Source organism: Sminthopsis crassicaudata, chromosome 1, assembly GCF_048593235.1.
Source record: "Sminthopsis crassicaudata isolate SCR6 chromosome 1, ASM4859323v1, whole genome shotgun sequence".
Lineage (NCBI taxonomy): Eukaryota > Metazoa > Chordata > Mammalia > Dasyuromorphia > Dasyuridae > Sminthopsis > Sminthopsis crassicaudata.
This window is the reverse complement of record NC_133617.1, coordinates 57571784-57588065: the sequence shown is the minus strand read 5'-3', so window position 1 is coordinate 57588065 and position 16282 is coordinate 57571784. Positions and strand designations below refer to the sequence as shown.

Sequence of the window (16282 nt, the reverse complement as noted above, 5' to 3'; positions counted from 1 at the left end):
CTATGAGGGAAGGGAATGATGGGAAAGCAGAGGGAGTAGGACAAGAGTATTATTAACTAAAGATTTGGATTTCATCTTTGTTATTCAATCATGTTTGACTCTCCGTGACCCCATTTGGAATTTTCTTGGCAGAGATACTGGAGTGGTTTGCCATTTCCTTCTCCAACTAACTTGACAGATGAGGAAACTGAGGTACCCAGGGTGAAGTGACTTGCTAGTCAGTAAGGTAAGTATCTGAAGCCAGTAAGAGGAGTCTTGCTGATTCCAGGCTGGGCACTCACTGTGTCACGCAGCTGCCCTGAGCCATTTAGCTTCTATAGGTCTGGGGGAGATGGCAAAAGCTAAGTCTAAACCCTGATTTGGGGGAGGAAGGGAAGGGGAAAAGACAGGGGAGTGGGAAGAGGGGTGGGGAAGAGTGAAAACAGAGGGGGGAAAAGACAAGGAATGGGGAAAGAATGGGGAAATAAGGAGAAGGGAGGGGAAGAATAAAAAAAAAAAGGAGAGGAGAGAAGAGAGGGAGAAAGCAATGGAAGAGCTATAGAGGAAGGGAGAGGGGGAGGAGAGGAAGGAAAAAGGTGAGTCTCTATGTACTGGCAGTAGATCCCAGGCCCTGGCATCCACTCCCTGCTCAGGTCATCCCAGGTTCTGCCGTGTTTTCCTCCAGCCCTTCAATGACTGAGGCTCCAGATGAGTACCTCCCCCACTCCCCACTCTCACATATTTTTGCCAAGTCCTTCTTCTTGGGAAATCATGGACTTTTCTACAATCCTGGGCCCTGTTCCAGGTCTAAGCGTGCTAGATCCCCAGGACCCGCCCCAGTCCAGCATAACTTCTCATAAAGGCCCCTGCCCCTGTTCCTACTCTCTGATAGAGCTTGGGGGGCAGGAGAGGCACAATGAGGATTACCTGGACACGGCTGGCAGCTCTGCTCCTTCTGGGGGTGGCAGCCTGTGGTGAGTAAGGTAGAAGGAGGGGAGGATGGGGGGGTGGGCTCCCTTACCACTCCCACATCAAAAGCAACTAGATTTTACAAAAAAAGAGCCTTAGGTTAATTAGGAGACCCAGATTCTACTCTCAGCTCTATCATTAAATTGCTGTGTGACCCTGAGTAAGCAGCATACTCCTTCTGGGACTTATTCGCTGGTCTATAGAGGACGAAAGGCAGATCATAGGGTCTGGCCTAGAATCTGGTCTGGAACTGTAGAGTTCTGTGACTCTCTAAACTGAGTCCCCATTGATGGAGTGGGAAACCACCTGAACTCAAGAGTTACAACCTGGGGAACTGATTCTGTCAAGTCACACTGATAGTCACTTACCCTCAGTTTCCTCACCTGTAAGATTAAGCTAATTCTCAGGGCTATGATCAGGAAAGTAAAACTTTAAAAAGCCCCCAAACTCTGGGCCTTAGGCAGGATGGGGTATTTAATTCTCTTTGATTTTACATTATGTGAGTTGGCCATGTGCTATGGATAGGAAACTGAAAAAGAACATGCTTTATTCCCCCAGAAGCATAGAGGGACGTACTGTCTTCTGTGGACAGTGAGGTAATACAGTGGATAGAGCACTAGACCTGAATTCAAATCTGTTCTCAGATATTTACCAGCTATGTAAAAAGTCATGGCAAGTCATGTAACTGTTTTCTAACTCCATTTCTTCATCTCTAAAATGGGCAGAGGAGCAGCTAGAGGGCACAGTGGACAGAAGTCAGGAGAACCTGAGTTCAAATCCAACCTCAGACTCTGTAACATTTGCTAGCTGTGTGACCCTAGGCAAGTCATTTAATCAGGCCTGATTTTTAAAGAAAATTAGGCAAAAATCAGATATAAAATAGCCATAGCAATAGGACCTTCCTATCCTGTTGTGAAGATCAGGTATGATGATATCTTTGAAAGTTCTTTGCAAACCCTAAACACTACAGAAGTAGCTATTATTACTGTTATGGATGCAAATAACTTTAATACATGGGAGCTTGAAACCAATGCAAAGAAAAGTTCCAAATAAAAGAACCTAGAGGGAGGGAGAGACTCCTTTCACTTGTCCAAGGCAGGGGAGGCAGGGGAGAGCAATGGCTGAGCAGGACCAGGAAGGAAGACAAAGACTTCTGAAAGGGAGAGTTGGGAAGGAGTACCTGCCAAGTACAGAAGGTTATCTGTGCAGAGGAGGAATGTGGGAGGAGGGATTGAATAACAGAGTGCACCGTGTCTGGTTGTAGCATGGTGTGCTCCAAGACTGGCAATCAGAGTTTATGTAATCCCTGCCCATTATTGTACACATGAGGAAACCGAGGCACAAAGTGAACCATGGGGAATAGAGCTAGCTGGGGATGGGATGTTGGGGGTTTTGGGGTCCACCCTCCTCATTTTACATGTGGAAAAGAGCTCTGAATTTGGTCTCTGCTCTGCTACTTACCCTGCTCTGAGACTAAGGGCAGGTTACTGAGCTCACATGTGACTCAGTTTCCTCACTTGTACAATAAGGGGAAGGTCTAGACAACCACTAAGTTCCCTTTAGAGCCCATGGTCCTCTGTGACCCCCAATTTTTTCCTAATGTTGCCCAAAAGTGCAGCTGTAAGGAGAGTCAGGCTGCAGATAGGGAAAGGTTCTCTGAAAGTCAGGGCCAGATATGGAGGAGAGGATGTCCAGAAGCACGTCCTACCTGGCCCTGGTTGTCCCCAGGCTCCTTCCCTCAGTTTAAACCTCATCTTCTCAGTTAAGCCTTTCTTTATTCCTCCAAGCAGTCCAGAGTTTTCCCTTTCTTGGATTCAACTACCCTAATTTTATTTTGTACTCATTCCATATACATTTCTGCATATATGTGTCATTTCTCTCAACCGAATATAAACTCCTTAATATTAGGGATAAATACATTTTTTATTTATCCCTGGCGAATAGCACTGTGCTTGGCACACAATAGGGGCTTAATAAATGCTTTCTGGTTGACTGATTAGCCAATGGAAGCAGCAAGCAGTAAGCCTCAATCCAGCTGCTTCCCTCTCACAGACTTCTTGTCTCCCCAGCTGCCCGGCCACGAGGAAGGATTTTAGGGGGCAGGGAAGCTGTACCCCACCTCCGACCATACATGGCATCCATTCAGATAGATGGAAAGCACCTGTGTGGGGGCTTCCTCCTGAACGAGTGGTGGGTACTGAGTGCAGCCCACTGTGTGGAGGATATGTGAGTTTGGGGTGCAGAGGTGGGGGGCTCTGTGGGAGTGGAAATGGGAAAGGGAGAGAGAGAGAGAGAGAGAGAGAGAGAGAGAGAGAGAGAGAGAGAGAGAGAGAGAGAGAGAGAGAAAGAGATGGAAGACAGGACATGGAAAGCATGGAGAGGAAGTAGTGTTGGGAAGGCTGAGATGGAAGGAGAATGGAGATGGTGAGGAACGAGCATCAGGATGCTGGGGTGAAATAGGACTCCAGGAAAAGCGCAGACTTCTGGTCACTGTCTCCTCCCCTTATCCTTTCCTTATCCTCCCCACCTCATCCTCTTGGGAAGCTGATCAGGGCCAGTTTGGGCATAGACAAGCAGTGAGTGGGCAAGGAAGGAATGGAAACAAGGACGAGATGACTTACTTGCAAACCCTTCCTTAGATCACCAGGATCCACTGTCCAGGTGCTTCTGGGAGCCCATTCCTTGTCCCAGCCAGAACCTTCCAAGCATCTCTATGAGGTCCAAAGCCTCTTTCCACACCCTGACAGTCACCCTGACACCATCCACCATGACATTCTTCTCATCAAGGTCAGTAGGATCCCTTCTCCCCTACTAGTAACCCTACTAGAAAAGCCAAGGGATTTGTTTTCTGTTTTGGGAGGATCTCAAAGTCCTTCTCCTTCCCTTCCCCTGGAGAGTGGGTATGGCTGCTGCTTCAGGAATCAATCCACCTAAGTTTTTAAGAGATTTCAAAGTTCTGAACTTTCCCTCTTAACATCCCTAGGGTTCCCCTCCCTCAAGATCAACTTAAAAGTCACCTCCTATCTCCTTTCCCTGATTCCTCCCCACCCCCAGCTTCCAGAACCTCACCCCCAAACTGCTTTGTATGGACTTTGTACAGATTGGTATTGCTACATGTTGTCTCTTTGGATACAATACAAACCTTCCAGTGCAACTTGGCCCATAGTCTGCCCTTAATAAAGGTTTGTTTGCTTAAAACATGAGATAGAGGTACCTCAGTCCAAGCGCTTAAGCTTTTGATGGCCTAGAAGAACAGATGGTGGGGCAGTTAGGTGGTACAGTGGATAGAGCACCAGTCCTGACGTCAGGAGGAGCTGAGTTCAAATCTGACTTTAGACACTTAACACTTCCTAGCTGTGTGACCCTGGTCAAGTCACTTAACCCCAGTTGCCTCAGCCAAAAAAAGAAAAAGAACAGATGGTGCTTTGAGCTCTTTAGCCTAAGTTCTTTCCTTTCTGCAACAAAACAAGGTGGGGTTCCTCGCTGTAGCCCCCCTGTTCCTGGGATAGGGTGAAGGGAATGGGCTCAGGGACAGGACCTGGAGGATGGGTTGCCAAGACTCCCTTGCTCCCCCACACCCCCAGCTCTCTGAGAAGGCGACCCTGGGCCCGGCCGTGCAGCCCCTCCCGTACCAGAGGGAGGCCGGGGATATAGCTGGAGGCACGTTCTGCTCGGTAGCCGGCTGGGGGATCACCACGCACGCGGGTCGGAAACCGGACCGCCTGCAGCAGGTCGACTTGCCCATCATGGACCGAGCGGTCTGCAATCAGCGTATCTACCATGACAACCTCATCACCGACAAGATGATCTGCGCTGAAAGCCGCAAGAAGGATGCTTGTAGGGTAAGGGGCTGGCCTGGGGGGAGAGGGGGCGTCTGGCTGGGAGGTGGGGGATGACATCTTGACGTGGGGTGGGGTAGGGTTAAAAGAGTGGGCCCTCGGAGGGGCTGGGGGAGGCCTGAGAACTTCCTATAGGCCGATTTTGATGGTAGAAGCAGGAATCTTGACTGGCGAGAACTGTCCTGGAACACGGGGGCGTGGCCCAGCAGGCAGAAGCAGAACCCGGGGTCTGGATCTCCGAACTCCACCATAACTGAGGGGAGGGGGGAGCTTTCAGCAAAGGGGAAAACGAGGGACTCGATTTGGGGTGGAGTCTTTGAGGAGGGAGCCTGGATCACCTTCCCTGAAAGACTTTCTCATGTAACCCCCTAGGGTGACTCTGGGGGCCCCCTCGTCTGCAACGGGGTAGCTCAAGGCATCGTGACATCGGGCACCCGAGTGTGCGGAAACTGGAAGAAGCCGGGGATATACACTAAGATCGCCAGCTACGTGGACTGGATCGACAGCGTCCTTGCCTCTGCGTGCTGAGAGGCCCTGGGACTCCCAGGCCGGAAGGGGACCTAACGGATCCAAGGGACCTCCGGCTGTCAGAGGATCTCAAAGCACCTAATATACACTGATTGCCTTGATAAACCCGGTTGGCTTCGGAGCCCCTCTGCGTAATCCTCTTCTGTAGGGGATCCAAGGGAGCTGGGAAAGGAGGTGGGATTGATTCCCCTGCGGGGATCCCCAGTTATGGGATAGGGTGGGAGAAGGAGGAATTATTAATGAAGCAAATAAAGTGTTCACCACAAAAGCATCACTTCAGCCTCCTCTTTTGGGGGGAGAGAGTTAAGGGGCAGAGAGGAGATGAAGGGGATTAAATGGAGAGAAGGGAGTGGACAGATGTGCTGCCTCTGAGAACAGCTGGAGAGCATTAGAACTGAAAACGACTAAAACTTTTCTTCATAGAACATCATTAGAGCTGGGAAGGATGTTGCAATAGGAAATGTCAGAGCTCTCTCACTTTGAGCAGAGAAAGAGAAGGTATCTAGTGAGACAAATGATGACTTAAGAATATAGATGAAGGGAAGATAGTGGGAAATTTATCACCAAGATGTTCAGAAAATTCCAAGCTCTTCAGATCTTCACAAACAAGACAAAATATTTTCTCAGGGAGAGTGCAGAGTGGTAAAAATAAACAAAAGCTGCGGCAGGACAGTGGAAAGCTCCCAGGACAAAGATTGTTCCAGCCACAGGAACTTTCACCTCTCAGTGTGGACTCTAGAGAACAAGAAAAGATAAGTGTAATCAAATTGCCTGAAAGTTATGATTAAAAAAGAATTTTGATATAATAAGACAAGAAATAATTACAGAAAATTGTCCTGAAGAATTAGAAGGAGAGGGGAAAGTAGAAACAGAAAAAAAAAATCCAATGATCACCATCCAAAAGGGATCCTAAGAGAAAGATCTTCAGGGATATTATAGTCAGATTTGAAACCCCTGAAGTCAAGGAGAAAATATTACAAGCAACAAGAAGAAAAAAAATAATCCAAATACAATTAGAATCATACAAGATCTAACAGTGACTACACTAAAAGATCACAGGTCTTGGAGCATTATATATGGAACAACAAAAGCACTGAGGTTATTGCCAAAAATATCATGCCCACAAAGTTTAAGCATAATCCTAAATGAAAAAGCAATGGACATTCAATGAATTGTCAGTTTTTCAGGATTTTGTTGCAAAAAGACATGAACTTAATAGAAAATTTAACATAGGATGCAAGAGGAAACATAAAGACTAATTATAAAGGACTCAATAAAAACAAATTCTTTGCATATATAATATGTCATAAGTAATTCAGTAGTTTTAGGGAAAGATTAGGGTAGAGCTGAGTATGATGTGATCCTAAAAAGCAAAACCATGTAGGAAAAGGTAAAAAGAATAATTAGGTTATGCAAATGATGTGTGAAAGGAAAAGTGACACAGAGGAATCAGATGGGGGAAGAGAGCTGGTAGTTCCAGAATCCTACTCTCATTGGAAATGGGTTAAAGAGAAAACAATACATATATATTTAGAAGGGTATAAAAACTTTTTAAATTCAGAAAGAAATAAGAGGGTAGGGAAAGGGGAGATGATAAAGGAGAAAATTTTAGAGAGAATCCTACTCACTCAAATCTGGGCTAAATTAGAGAACACATACAGTTGGAAAACACTAAAAGTCTTCTAAATTTATAAAGAAATAAGAGAGTGAAAGAATGGGATTAGGGGATAATAGAAGGGAGTATGATTAATGAAAATGGAATAAAGAGAGAACAACATATATATTTGGAAGACTATGAAAGTCTTCTAAATTCAGATAGAAACAAGAGAACAAGAGGAAAAGTTTGGAGAAGAGAGCAAAAGGGCAAAGTTCTCAGAAGCAGAGTGAAGGGAGTACCTGAAGAGCAAGGTAGCTGGGAGAAATAAAACCAACAAGTCAGAAAATAAGAGATATACACAAACATAAGATAGAAGTCAGGAATAGAATTTATTAGATTAAAAAAAGCGGATAGTCGTAATGTTAACAGGTAGTAATCACGATCTCTGACAAAATTAAAGCTAAAAGAGAAAAATAGGGAAACTACACCATTTGTGAGGAATGTTAATTAAAATTGTTTTAGACTATTTAAAATAACTAAGATTAGAATATTGCTGTGGTATATTTAGGAAATGGTGAGTTGGATTTAGGAAAATATGGAAAGGACTTAGACCTAAGAAAGATGTTTTTCACCTTCAGAAAAAGATGACAGAATAAAGTCTTACATAGATGCATATGAATGTAAAAAGGCATGGTAATAGATATTTATATGTATCTATGTATATAAATATATGTATGTAGGTATATATATGCACTTAATTGTAACTTTCTTGAGGAGGGAAGGAAAGAAAGGAGAAAAAAAGAATGATGCAGAAAATTTGCAAAGAAACAAAGAAAAGATGAATTGTTCTGAACATAATGTATAGTATTTATTAAATAAACTTTTTTGAAATGAAAAAGTATTGCTTTGTATTTTAAATTCTGCCTTGTATTCTGCTGTGTATGTGGCAACTTTTTTTCTTTTCCTATTTTGTATTTAAGTCTTAAAGTAAGAAAGATAAAAGAAAAAAAGAATATAGATGAAGCCCTACACTGGCTTTTCTAGTCAAGAAGGCTTTTTGATTGATTGTGTGCTTGGGTTTATAGAATGTACCAATAAATTTAAGCCAGAGTACCCAGGGTGACTAATTCAAAATTAGGGCAGGTAAAAAGGAAAGTGTTCAGGAATGTATGAGAGTATATGTTATTTTTATTCCTAGGATTGGGCTGCTGGATTATGGCATTATAGGCCAACCAAGATCCAGGAAACTTTTTAAAAAATACACACACAAGTTCTCAGTGTGTGTGTGTATATAAACCTAAAAAGATACACAAGGTATCAACATGTGTGTGCACATATATATGTATACACACACACACACACACACACACACACATTCAGTTACTTCTTCTACATTGTGACTTTCCCTGATGTTGTTTCCATATATCAAGGACTGGCATAAGAAATTAAGTAGAACAACCCCGAAGTCAGGAGAACCTGAGTTCAAATATGACCTTAGACACTTAACACTTCCTGGCTGTGTGACCCTGGGCCATCACTTAACCCCAATTGCTTCAGAAAAAAAAAAAAAAATGGATGGTAGGAAGATGAGATCAACTTGGAGAGAGCAGAGTGGCTAGAGATGATCCGACTGTGAAGGGCCTTCAATGCAAGGCAGAAGAATTTAACCTTCCTCAGTCAGCATGAGAGAGCTGTTATATGGTGACTGAATCAAGGAAATGTCAGGTGCATCCATGAGGATGATCTGCCTGGAAGAAGTGGGGGTGGAGTGGGAGGGCAGGAGGTCAGCAAGCTAGGCCATCTGTGGCTGAGCTATGAACAGGTCTGAAGGTCTTTCATAGATGGAGGACAAATGTCCTCTGGACCAGCCCTGAGAAGGAGCTGACCAGTGGATGTGGCCAGGAAGGCTGTAGTCCAGGAAGGGACCTTTTCACCCCTTTCCCTGTGTTCTATCCCACCTGTCCTTTTTCTCCTTGGCCCCCATCCATTATCAACGTCTCCTCCCTCCTAGGGATTGTCCCCTGGGAGATATGTCAGGCCATCGTCACCCTTGGATGAACTCAGGGTTATTCCTCTCCAATCTCGCAGCCAAGACCTCCAGGGACTCAGAGGATGGGCGGAGTTTCCTGTCTCAAAGGTCTGGCGCTTCTCCATCTGGACATGGTTCTCCTGTAGCCTTGAGAAATCTCCCCCAGGAGCTTTTCTATGGCACAGAGCCAAGTTAGGGACAAAGCAGAGCTCAGATGCCAGTTCTATCTAAATTCATAGCTTCTGGGGCCAAATCCTGGACACAAACCTGGGAGAGATCTTAGAACCCAGAATGTCAGGGCTGGAAGGGACTTTATAGAACCCAGTGTCAGAGCTGGGAAAATCCTTAGAACACTGAGTGTCAGAGCTGGAAGGGCCCTTAGAACCCAGAATGTCAGATCTGGGAGGGCCCTTAGAACCCAGAATGTCAGGGCTGGGAGGGCCCTTAGAACCCAGAATGAAAGAACTCCTTTTCTTTTTCTACTTCCTTAGAACTCTTATAGAGGGAAGATGGCAGCATAGCATGCTGGTTCCATAGGGACGATAGGACATATGTTAGAGTGAAGTGAGCAGAATCAGACAGCAACAAGAGCACTGTAAAGACAAATACCTTAATCATACCCAACTATGTTCCACAGACCCCAGGACAATTGGGTGACTCAGCTTCTGCTGGGATATGATGCCCTCGACAGGCAGCAGAATGAGACTCCCATTTCTGGATCTGACCAACACAGGGATCTATTCCTGACTCTGCAGACTTAAAAAGTCTATTTTCCTTTTTTCAGTTTTGGGACAGGGTGAGGTTGCAGTGGGAGGGAAAGATGATTAAATGTTTGTTAACTGAAAAAAAACAATTCAAAAAAATGCAAAGGCCATTTGGATGCAGAGGTTCTTGCTTGGTCCCCTGATCCCTGCTTTGGGAGTGGGGGGCAGGATAGCATGGGGAGGAGATTTTGGGGACCCAGTGCCAATGAGGGCTGGCGACTAAGTCGGGAAGAGCCACCCTCTCCGTAGCTTAAAAGGAGAGGCCCAAGTCCAAAGTGGTCTGAGCCAAGTCTCATCCCCCCTCCCTTCACGGAGCCCGAGGGACCAGCCAGAAGCCTCTTTGCCCTTTATTTAGCAAGAGGCCAGAACTTGCTTCTTTGCCCTCTGGAGCCAAAGCTCATGTTCTCTGGGCTTTCTCTGGGTACAAAGTATAGGCTGTCAGGGCTGGGAGGAGCCTCAGAGACCAGCTCCTCCAAACCAAAACTGAATGAATGAATAAAGCATTTAATAAGCAATTCCCATGTGCCATGCACTGTGCTGACTACAAAAAATAGGCCTTGTATTCAAAGGAGTTTACATTGTGACATTAGGCAGCGAGGTGTCCTGTCCCAGTGGCTTGAGTGAGGTATTTGAAAGCAGGAAGACCCGAATTCAAATCCTGTCTGAGATACTTGGACTAGTGTATGCTCTAGACTAAGCACCCGGCCTCTCTCAACTTAACATTTCCTCAGTTGCCAGATGAGCAGGATGCAAACATTACAATGCTATATAAACATGAAGCTATATTTATTGTTCTAATGGAGGAACTAACATATGTAGGGAAGTGGTATCCAGGGGAGTTTTGGTCTAGGCTAAGGAGTCAGTGGGATGGTAAGCCAAATCATGGGCTTTCTAAGGGAGAAATAGAAAGCAAGGAATGAGGGAAAGGATGAGAAGGGAGGCAGAGGCCCGGGGGCAGGGAGGGCCTGGCCTGGGTGGGGGCTGGGCTAGCTTGGGAAAGCCCCTCCAAACTAACACCATCAGCTCTTGGTTCCCCTCATTTCCTAGTCAGCTCTCTCTCCTCCAACTCCCATCAAACCAATTTTTTCTTCTCTAGGGAAAACACCCCCATTTCCTCCCATCCAGTCTGCATTTCTTACAGCCAACTCTCATCATCCTGCTCGCTCTTTCCCCTGGACATTCTTCACTTTGTCCATGTCTTTCCTAACATGTGATTTCCAGAACTGAACACAATGCCCCGGCTGGGTGTGTCTGGGCCCAAGGACCGATGAATACTCCCCTTCCTCATTCTAGACATTTTTGCTCTTCTCTATGGCAACAACAGTAGCCATAACAAGGACCACCACGACCACAGCTGTAGCAACAGCAACCAACAACAGCAGCAGCAGCAACCGCAACTACAATCCCCATCCCTGGTTCTCTAAGCCCTCAGTTTCCTCACTTGGACTCATGATGAAAAGTGCTCTCCATTTCAAGAAGGAGAACTGCTGTTCAGTGTAAACTAAAGACTAATTTTTTTTTTAATTTTTGCAACATGAATAATATGGAAAGGTTTTGCAAGAGACTTATATGTGTAATTGATATCATATTGCTTAGCTTCTGCATAGGTGGGGGAAAGAATTTGAAAGAATTTTTTTTAATGTTAAAAATAAATAATGAAGTCTCTGCTGCTTCAAAATCTATGATACTATGGTTTTTAAGGGCAGCTCAGAAGCACAGTGAACAGTATCAATCCTGATGTCAGCGCGAATTCGCTGCCCATTTGGGGAGTGCTTAACATGAGCATATTGGTCATTAAAATTTTCTTTTTGGCTTGTGAAGCCAGATTTGAATTCGGGTTTTCCTGACTGTAAGGCAAAAGTCCTATCCACTGCTCCCCTTAGCTGCCCCTCAGTGAAGGACTATAGCTCAGCTGGTGACTGGGGCAGTAGAGATTTCTGGGAGAAAATGCTGGAAAGAGGAGAAGAAAGGAAGCCAATTGTAGTTCATGTAACAAACCCCAACTTGGTGCCATGTGGGCTGAGGCGGGGCACCCAGGCCTTTTGTCCCCCTCTGGTTCTTTTCCCTTCAGAGGGACAATGACAGCAACTGGCTTGCAGCCACTGAACCTCCCACATGATGTCCAGCTGCAGGATGCCACATGAACTTTGAACCTGATTCCTTAAATTTCCTCTTTTCTGCATCTTTTACCCAGAAATCTCTGCAAAAACGATTGGCAGCAATATTAGTTCCTACAACTCATTGGCTAATGGCCACTATGTATCACCACTATGGCAATAGCAGCTATTATAGACCCTTAACAGATTGCAAAGGGCTTTAAATGCCACCCAAATGAGCCTATATTTTATTCATAGGGAGACAGAGCTCCTCCCACTAGCCAAAATACAACATAAAAGCTGTCCGGTACTGTTGCTGACAGGTGTAACTAGGTCCAAAGAAATATTAATTTAGCTTCTTCATTCTTTTAGGAGATGGGGACAATGGACAAAGGATTGTAGAGGAACTTAGATTCAGAAAGAAGGTGGGTTCAAATTCTACCGAAGACCCACACTAATTGTGTAATCCTGGTAAATCACTTAGTCTCTCTTAGCCTGAGCTTCCTCATCTGTAAAATGGAGATAGAATAACTTACAACCTGGGGTTGTTATGAGGTTCAGATGAGGGGCGTAAGTATTCTGTTTCCAGTCCACTTAGCATGTGAAGAAGAATCCTTTTAAAAATTTTTTAATAGTTTTTATTTACCAGATATATGCATGGTAATTTTACATCATTGACAATTTCCAAACCTTTTGTTCTAATTTTTCCCCTCTTTACCCCCGCCAGATGGCAGATTGACCAATACATATTAAATATGTTAAAGTATAAATTAAATACAATATATGTATACATGTCCAAACAGTTGTTTTGCGGTACAAAAAGAATTGGACTTTGAAATAGTGTACAATTAGTCTGAGAAGGAAATAAAAAATGCAGACGGACAAAATTAGAGGGATTGGGAATTCTATGTAGTGGTTCATAGTCATCTCCCAGAGTTCTTTCACTGGGTGTAGCTGGTTCAGTTCATTACTGCTCTATTGGAGCTGATTTGTTTCATCATTGTTGAAAATGGGCACATCCACCAGATCATCATACAGTATTGTTGTTGGAGTATACAATGATCTCCTGGTCCTACTCATTTCACTTAACATCAGTTCATGTAAGTCTTTCCAGGCCTTTCTGAAATCATCCTGTTAGTCATTTTGAAGAAGAACCTTTTAAATTGGTTGCTGAAGATCTATTTGTGCTAGCATAGAACTGGAAAATGAGGGGATGCCCAACAATTGGGGAAAGGCTGAACAAGTTGTAATATAGGAAAATAATGAAATATTATTGTTCTATAAGAAATGATGAGCTGATTTCAGAAAAGCTTAGAAAGACTTACATGAACTGATGCTGAATGAGGAGAGCAGAACCAAGAGAATTTTGTACACAGTAATAACAAAATTATATGATGATTAACTGTGATGGACTTGGCTCTTTTCAACAATAAGGTTTTCAAGGCAATTCCAATAGACTTGTGATGGAAAATGCAATCCACATCCAGATTGAAACATACTGTTTTCACCTTTTTTTTCCTTTTGTTTTGTTTTCTTTCTGATGATTTTTCTCTTTTCTTCTGATTTTTCTCTCCCAACATGATTCATATGAAAATATATAAGAAATAAATGTACATGTGTAACCTAAAAAAATAAACAAAATTAAAAAAAATAAATTGGTTGCTGATTTAGAACCAAGAATACATTTAAGGGGACACTAATTAGCTAGGGCATGTTATCTTAGCTGCTTGGTTGTGTGTGAATGAGAGAAACATGTTATTGGCTTCTGGATGATAATGATGAGAGACAGAGACTGAGACAGAAAGACAAAGACAGAGAAGGAGGAGAGAGACAGAGAGACAGAGACAGAGAGAAAGACCAAGACAGAGAAGGAGGGGAGAGAGACAAACAGACAGACAGAGACAGAGACAGAGAGACATAGAGAGGCAGAGACAGTATAAGAAAAAGTTATGATCTTGTAAATTTCGCAAGATGTCCAGGAGCCTAAATATGTTAAATTTTGCTGACAATTGAGCCAGGAGAAAAGGAACAAAGTACCAAGCAATCCATTTATCCAGGTTATATGCCAAAAGAAAACAAGAAAACCATTGGTCAGCTATGCTGAATCTGAAGTAAACTTGGTAATGTGAATTTTAGGCATATATTGCTTTAAATTTCAACTCAGTCTCCCAATGGAATGAGATGCTAGAGGGGAGAACATGCCTTCAGGTACTGGGAGGGTGAATGTTCATCCAATATATCCTCTTAGTAAACATTCTTTCATTTCCCACCTGGTTATTCTCTTGGATTTCATCATCTCCAGAAATTCATTATTCTGCCAAACAAAATCTTCTCTGAAAGTCTTACATCTCAACTGTATATAGTATTTTTACTCTTTTCATTGTTTTCTTGCATTTTGTTTTCTTTCTCATTTTTTTTTTCTTTTTGATCTCATTTTTCTTGTACAGCAAGATAATTGTGGAAATATGTATAGAAGAAATGCACATGTTTAACATATATTGGATTATTTGCCAATAAGTAAGGGAGTGGGGGAAGGAAGGGAAAAATTTGGAACACAAGGTTTTGCAAGAGTGAATGCTGAAAATTATCCATGCATATGTTTTGAAAACATAAAGCTTTAATAAAAAAGAAAGTCTTCTCCAGGCCATTTTCCTTCCCAGCTTTAGGACTCCATGCCTCGGAGCCAGGCAATCTCTCCACCAATTACCTCCCCTGCCCCTCCATTATTATTTATTTTATCAAGTTGGATCTCCTTGAGGTCAGGGACTGCCCTATATTTTTCTTGGCATCTCTAAGCTTTGCATAGGTAGTGGAATATAGTATGTGCTTAGATATGCATATGGATTATGAATATGGATATGGATATGGAATATGACTTGGATTGTATAAAAACTAATTTATGTTAATTGGCAAAATCATGCTAAGTACATAATCACTAGTGTTTACCATAGAATAATAGACACCGAATGTGAGTCCAAACTGATGGAATTAGAGAATTAGGGATGGAATTACCCTTACCACTCGCGGTTCTCCAAAAAATCCTAGGGAGGAAGTGTATCCCTCCTTGGACACCTGAATCATCAGAGTGAGTGAGCTAAGGGAGGATCCTCAGAAAGTTGTAAGGGCTGTGTTTAGAACCCAGAATGTCAGATTTGGGAGTATTTTTAGAACACAAGATGTCAGGGATGGGAGAGCCCTTAGAACACAGGATGGTGAACTGATGCTGAGTGAAGTGAGCCAAACCAAAACAGCAACACTGTGTGATGATTCGCTGTGACAGACTTAGCTCTTCTCTGCAATGCGATGGTCCTAGTCAGTTCCAAAAGACTTGGGATGGAAAACGCTATCAGCAACCAGAGAGAGAACTATAGAGACTAAATGTGGATGGAAGCACAGTTTTTTCACCCTTTTCTGTTTGTTTTGTTTGATTGCTTTTTATTTCTCGTGGTTTTTTCCCCTTTTGGTCTGATTTCTTGCACAACATGACAAATGTGGAAATGTTTAAAAGGATTGCACATGTTCAGATTGCTTACTGTCTTGGGCAGAGGGAAGGGAGGGGAGGAAAGGAAAAAAACCATGAAACACAAAATCTTATAAAAATGAATGCTGAAAACTCTTTCCATGTATTTGGAAAAATAAAATACTATTAAAAAAAGAACACAGGATGTCAGAGGAGAGAGAGCCTACAGAGAATATGGGAGCTGCATGGAACTCAGAATAGAGAAAATCAGAGCTTGTCAGGCCCTTCCCAACAAGGGTGTCAAAGCCATCATAGCATGACTGAGCAGGGGCAATAGTCCTTGCTGTGCTTGCACAATCGTGGACTGAAGTCAGAGGTTGCGGGATATAGATTTAGAATGGAAAAGAAACACAGAGATTGTATGGGGATACTTTATATCTTATATGAATATTGTACTTGGATAGATACTTGTATGCAAATTGTTAAAAATTGTATGGAGATACTTTATATCTTGTATGTATATTGTATTTACAGATAGATACCCAGAGTCACACAACTAATAACTTTCTGGGGAGGGATTCCAACCCTTCCCCTCCAAGACTGAAGCTTTACCCATTTAGAGCCTAGAAGAGTGAAGGGGTCTAACTTGGGTTCCCCAAGGCCTGGCTGATCCCTTCCTGGTCTTCCTTTTTTATCCCATCCTCTGGAGGTGAGCCAGTGACCGAAAGGCTTCCATTCAAATATGACCCAATACCAACTTATTGTCTAAATTCTCCGTAGAAGAGTTTGTGTATCTACAGCAAATGGTCACCAGGGGGAGACCTTACTCCTCTCCAAATGACATTAGTTTTTTTAACCTGGAACTCCAACCTGAAGCCAAAAAGTGAGGTTTTCTTTCTTTCTTTTTTTTAAAATTCTAAATATATTTCCACATTTATCATGCTGCACAAGAAAAATCAGATCAAAATACGTATAAAAGAATTGCACATATTTAACATATATCGGATTACTTGCTGTCATA

The 16282-nt window shown here is 43.2% G+C and overlaps 2 protein-coding genes across 2 annotated transcripts in view; one reads left to right on the top strand and one right to left on the bottom strand.

Annotated features, from left to right (window-relative positions):
- MED16 (mediator complex subunit 16) overlaps positions 1 to 16282 on the bottom strand; it is a 128928-nt gene that overhangs the window by 65735 nt on the left and 46911 nt on the right. The gene's annotated exons all lie outside the window — the stretch shown is intronic.
- On the top strand, positions 796 to 5586 carry CFD (complement factor D). Its single transcript, XM_074305312.1, has 5 exons — positions 796 to 953; positions 3018 to 3174; positions 3588 to 3735; positions 4533 to 4790; positions 5160 to 5586. The coding sequence occupies exons 1-5, from the start codon at positions 896 to 898 to the stop codon at positions 5313 to 5315; spliced, it is 777 nt and encodes a 258-aa protein (XP_074161413.1). The 5' UTR covers positions 796 to 895; the 3' UTR covers positions 5316 to 5586.

Coding starts and splice junctions, on each gene's coding strand:
- CFD (XM_074305312.1), top strand. CDS start 896: ATGAGGATTACCTGGACACGGCTGGCAGCTCTGCTCCTTCTGGGGGTG. Junction 3,736..4,532: donor ATGACATTCTTCTCATCAAG/GTCAGTAGGATC, acceptor CCACACCCCCAG/CTCTCTGAGAAGGCGACCCT. Junction 4,791..5,159: donor GCAAGAAGGATGCTTGTAGG/GTAAGGGGCTGG, acceptor GTAACCCCCTAG/GGTGACTCTGGGGGCCCCCT.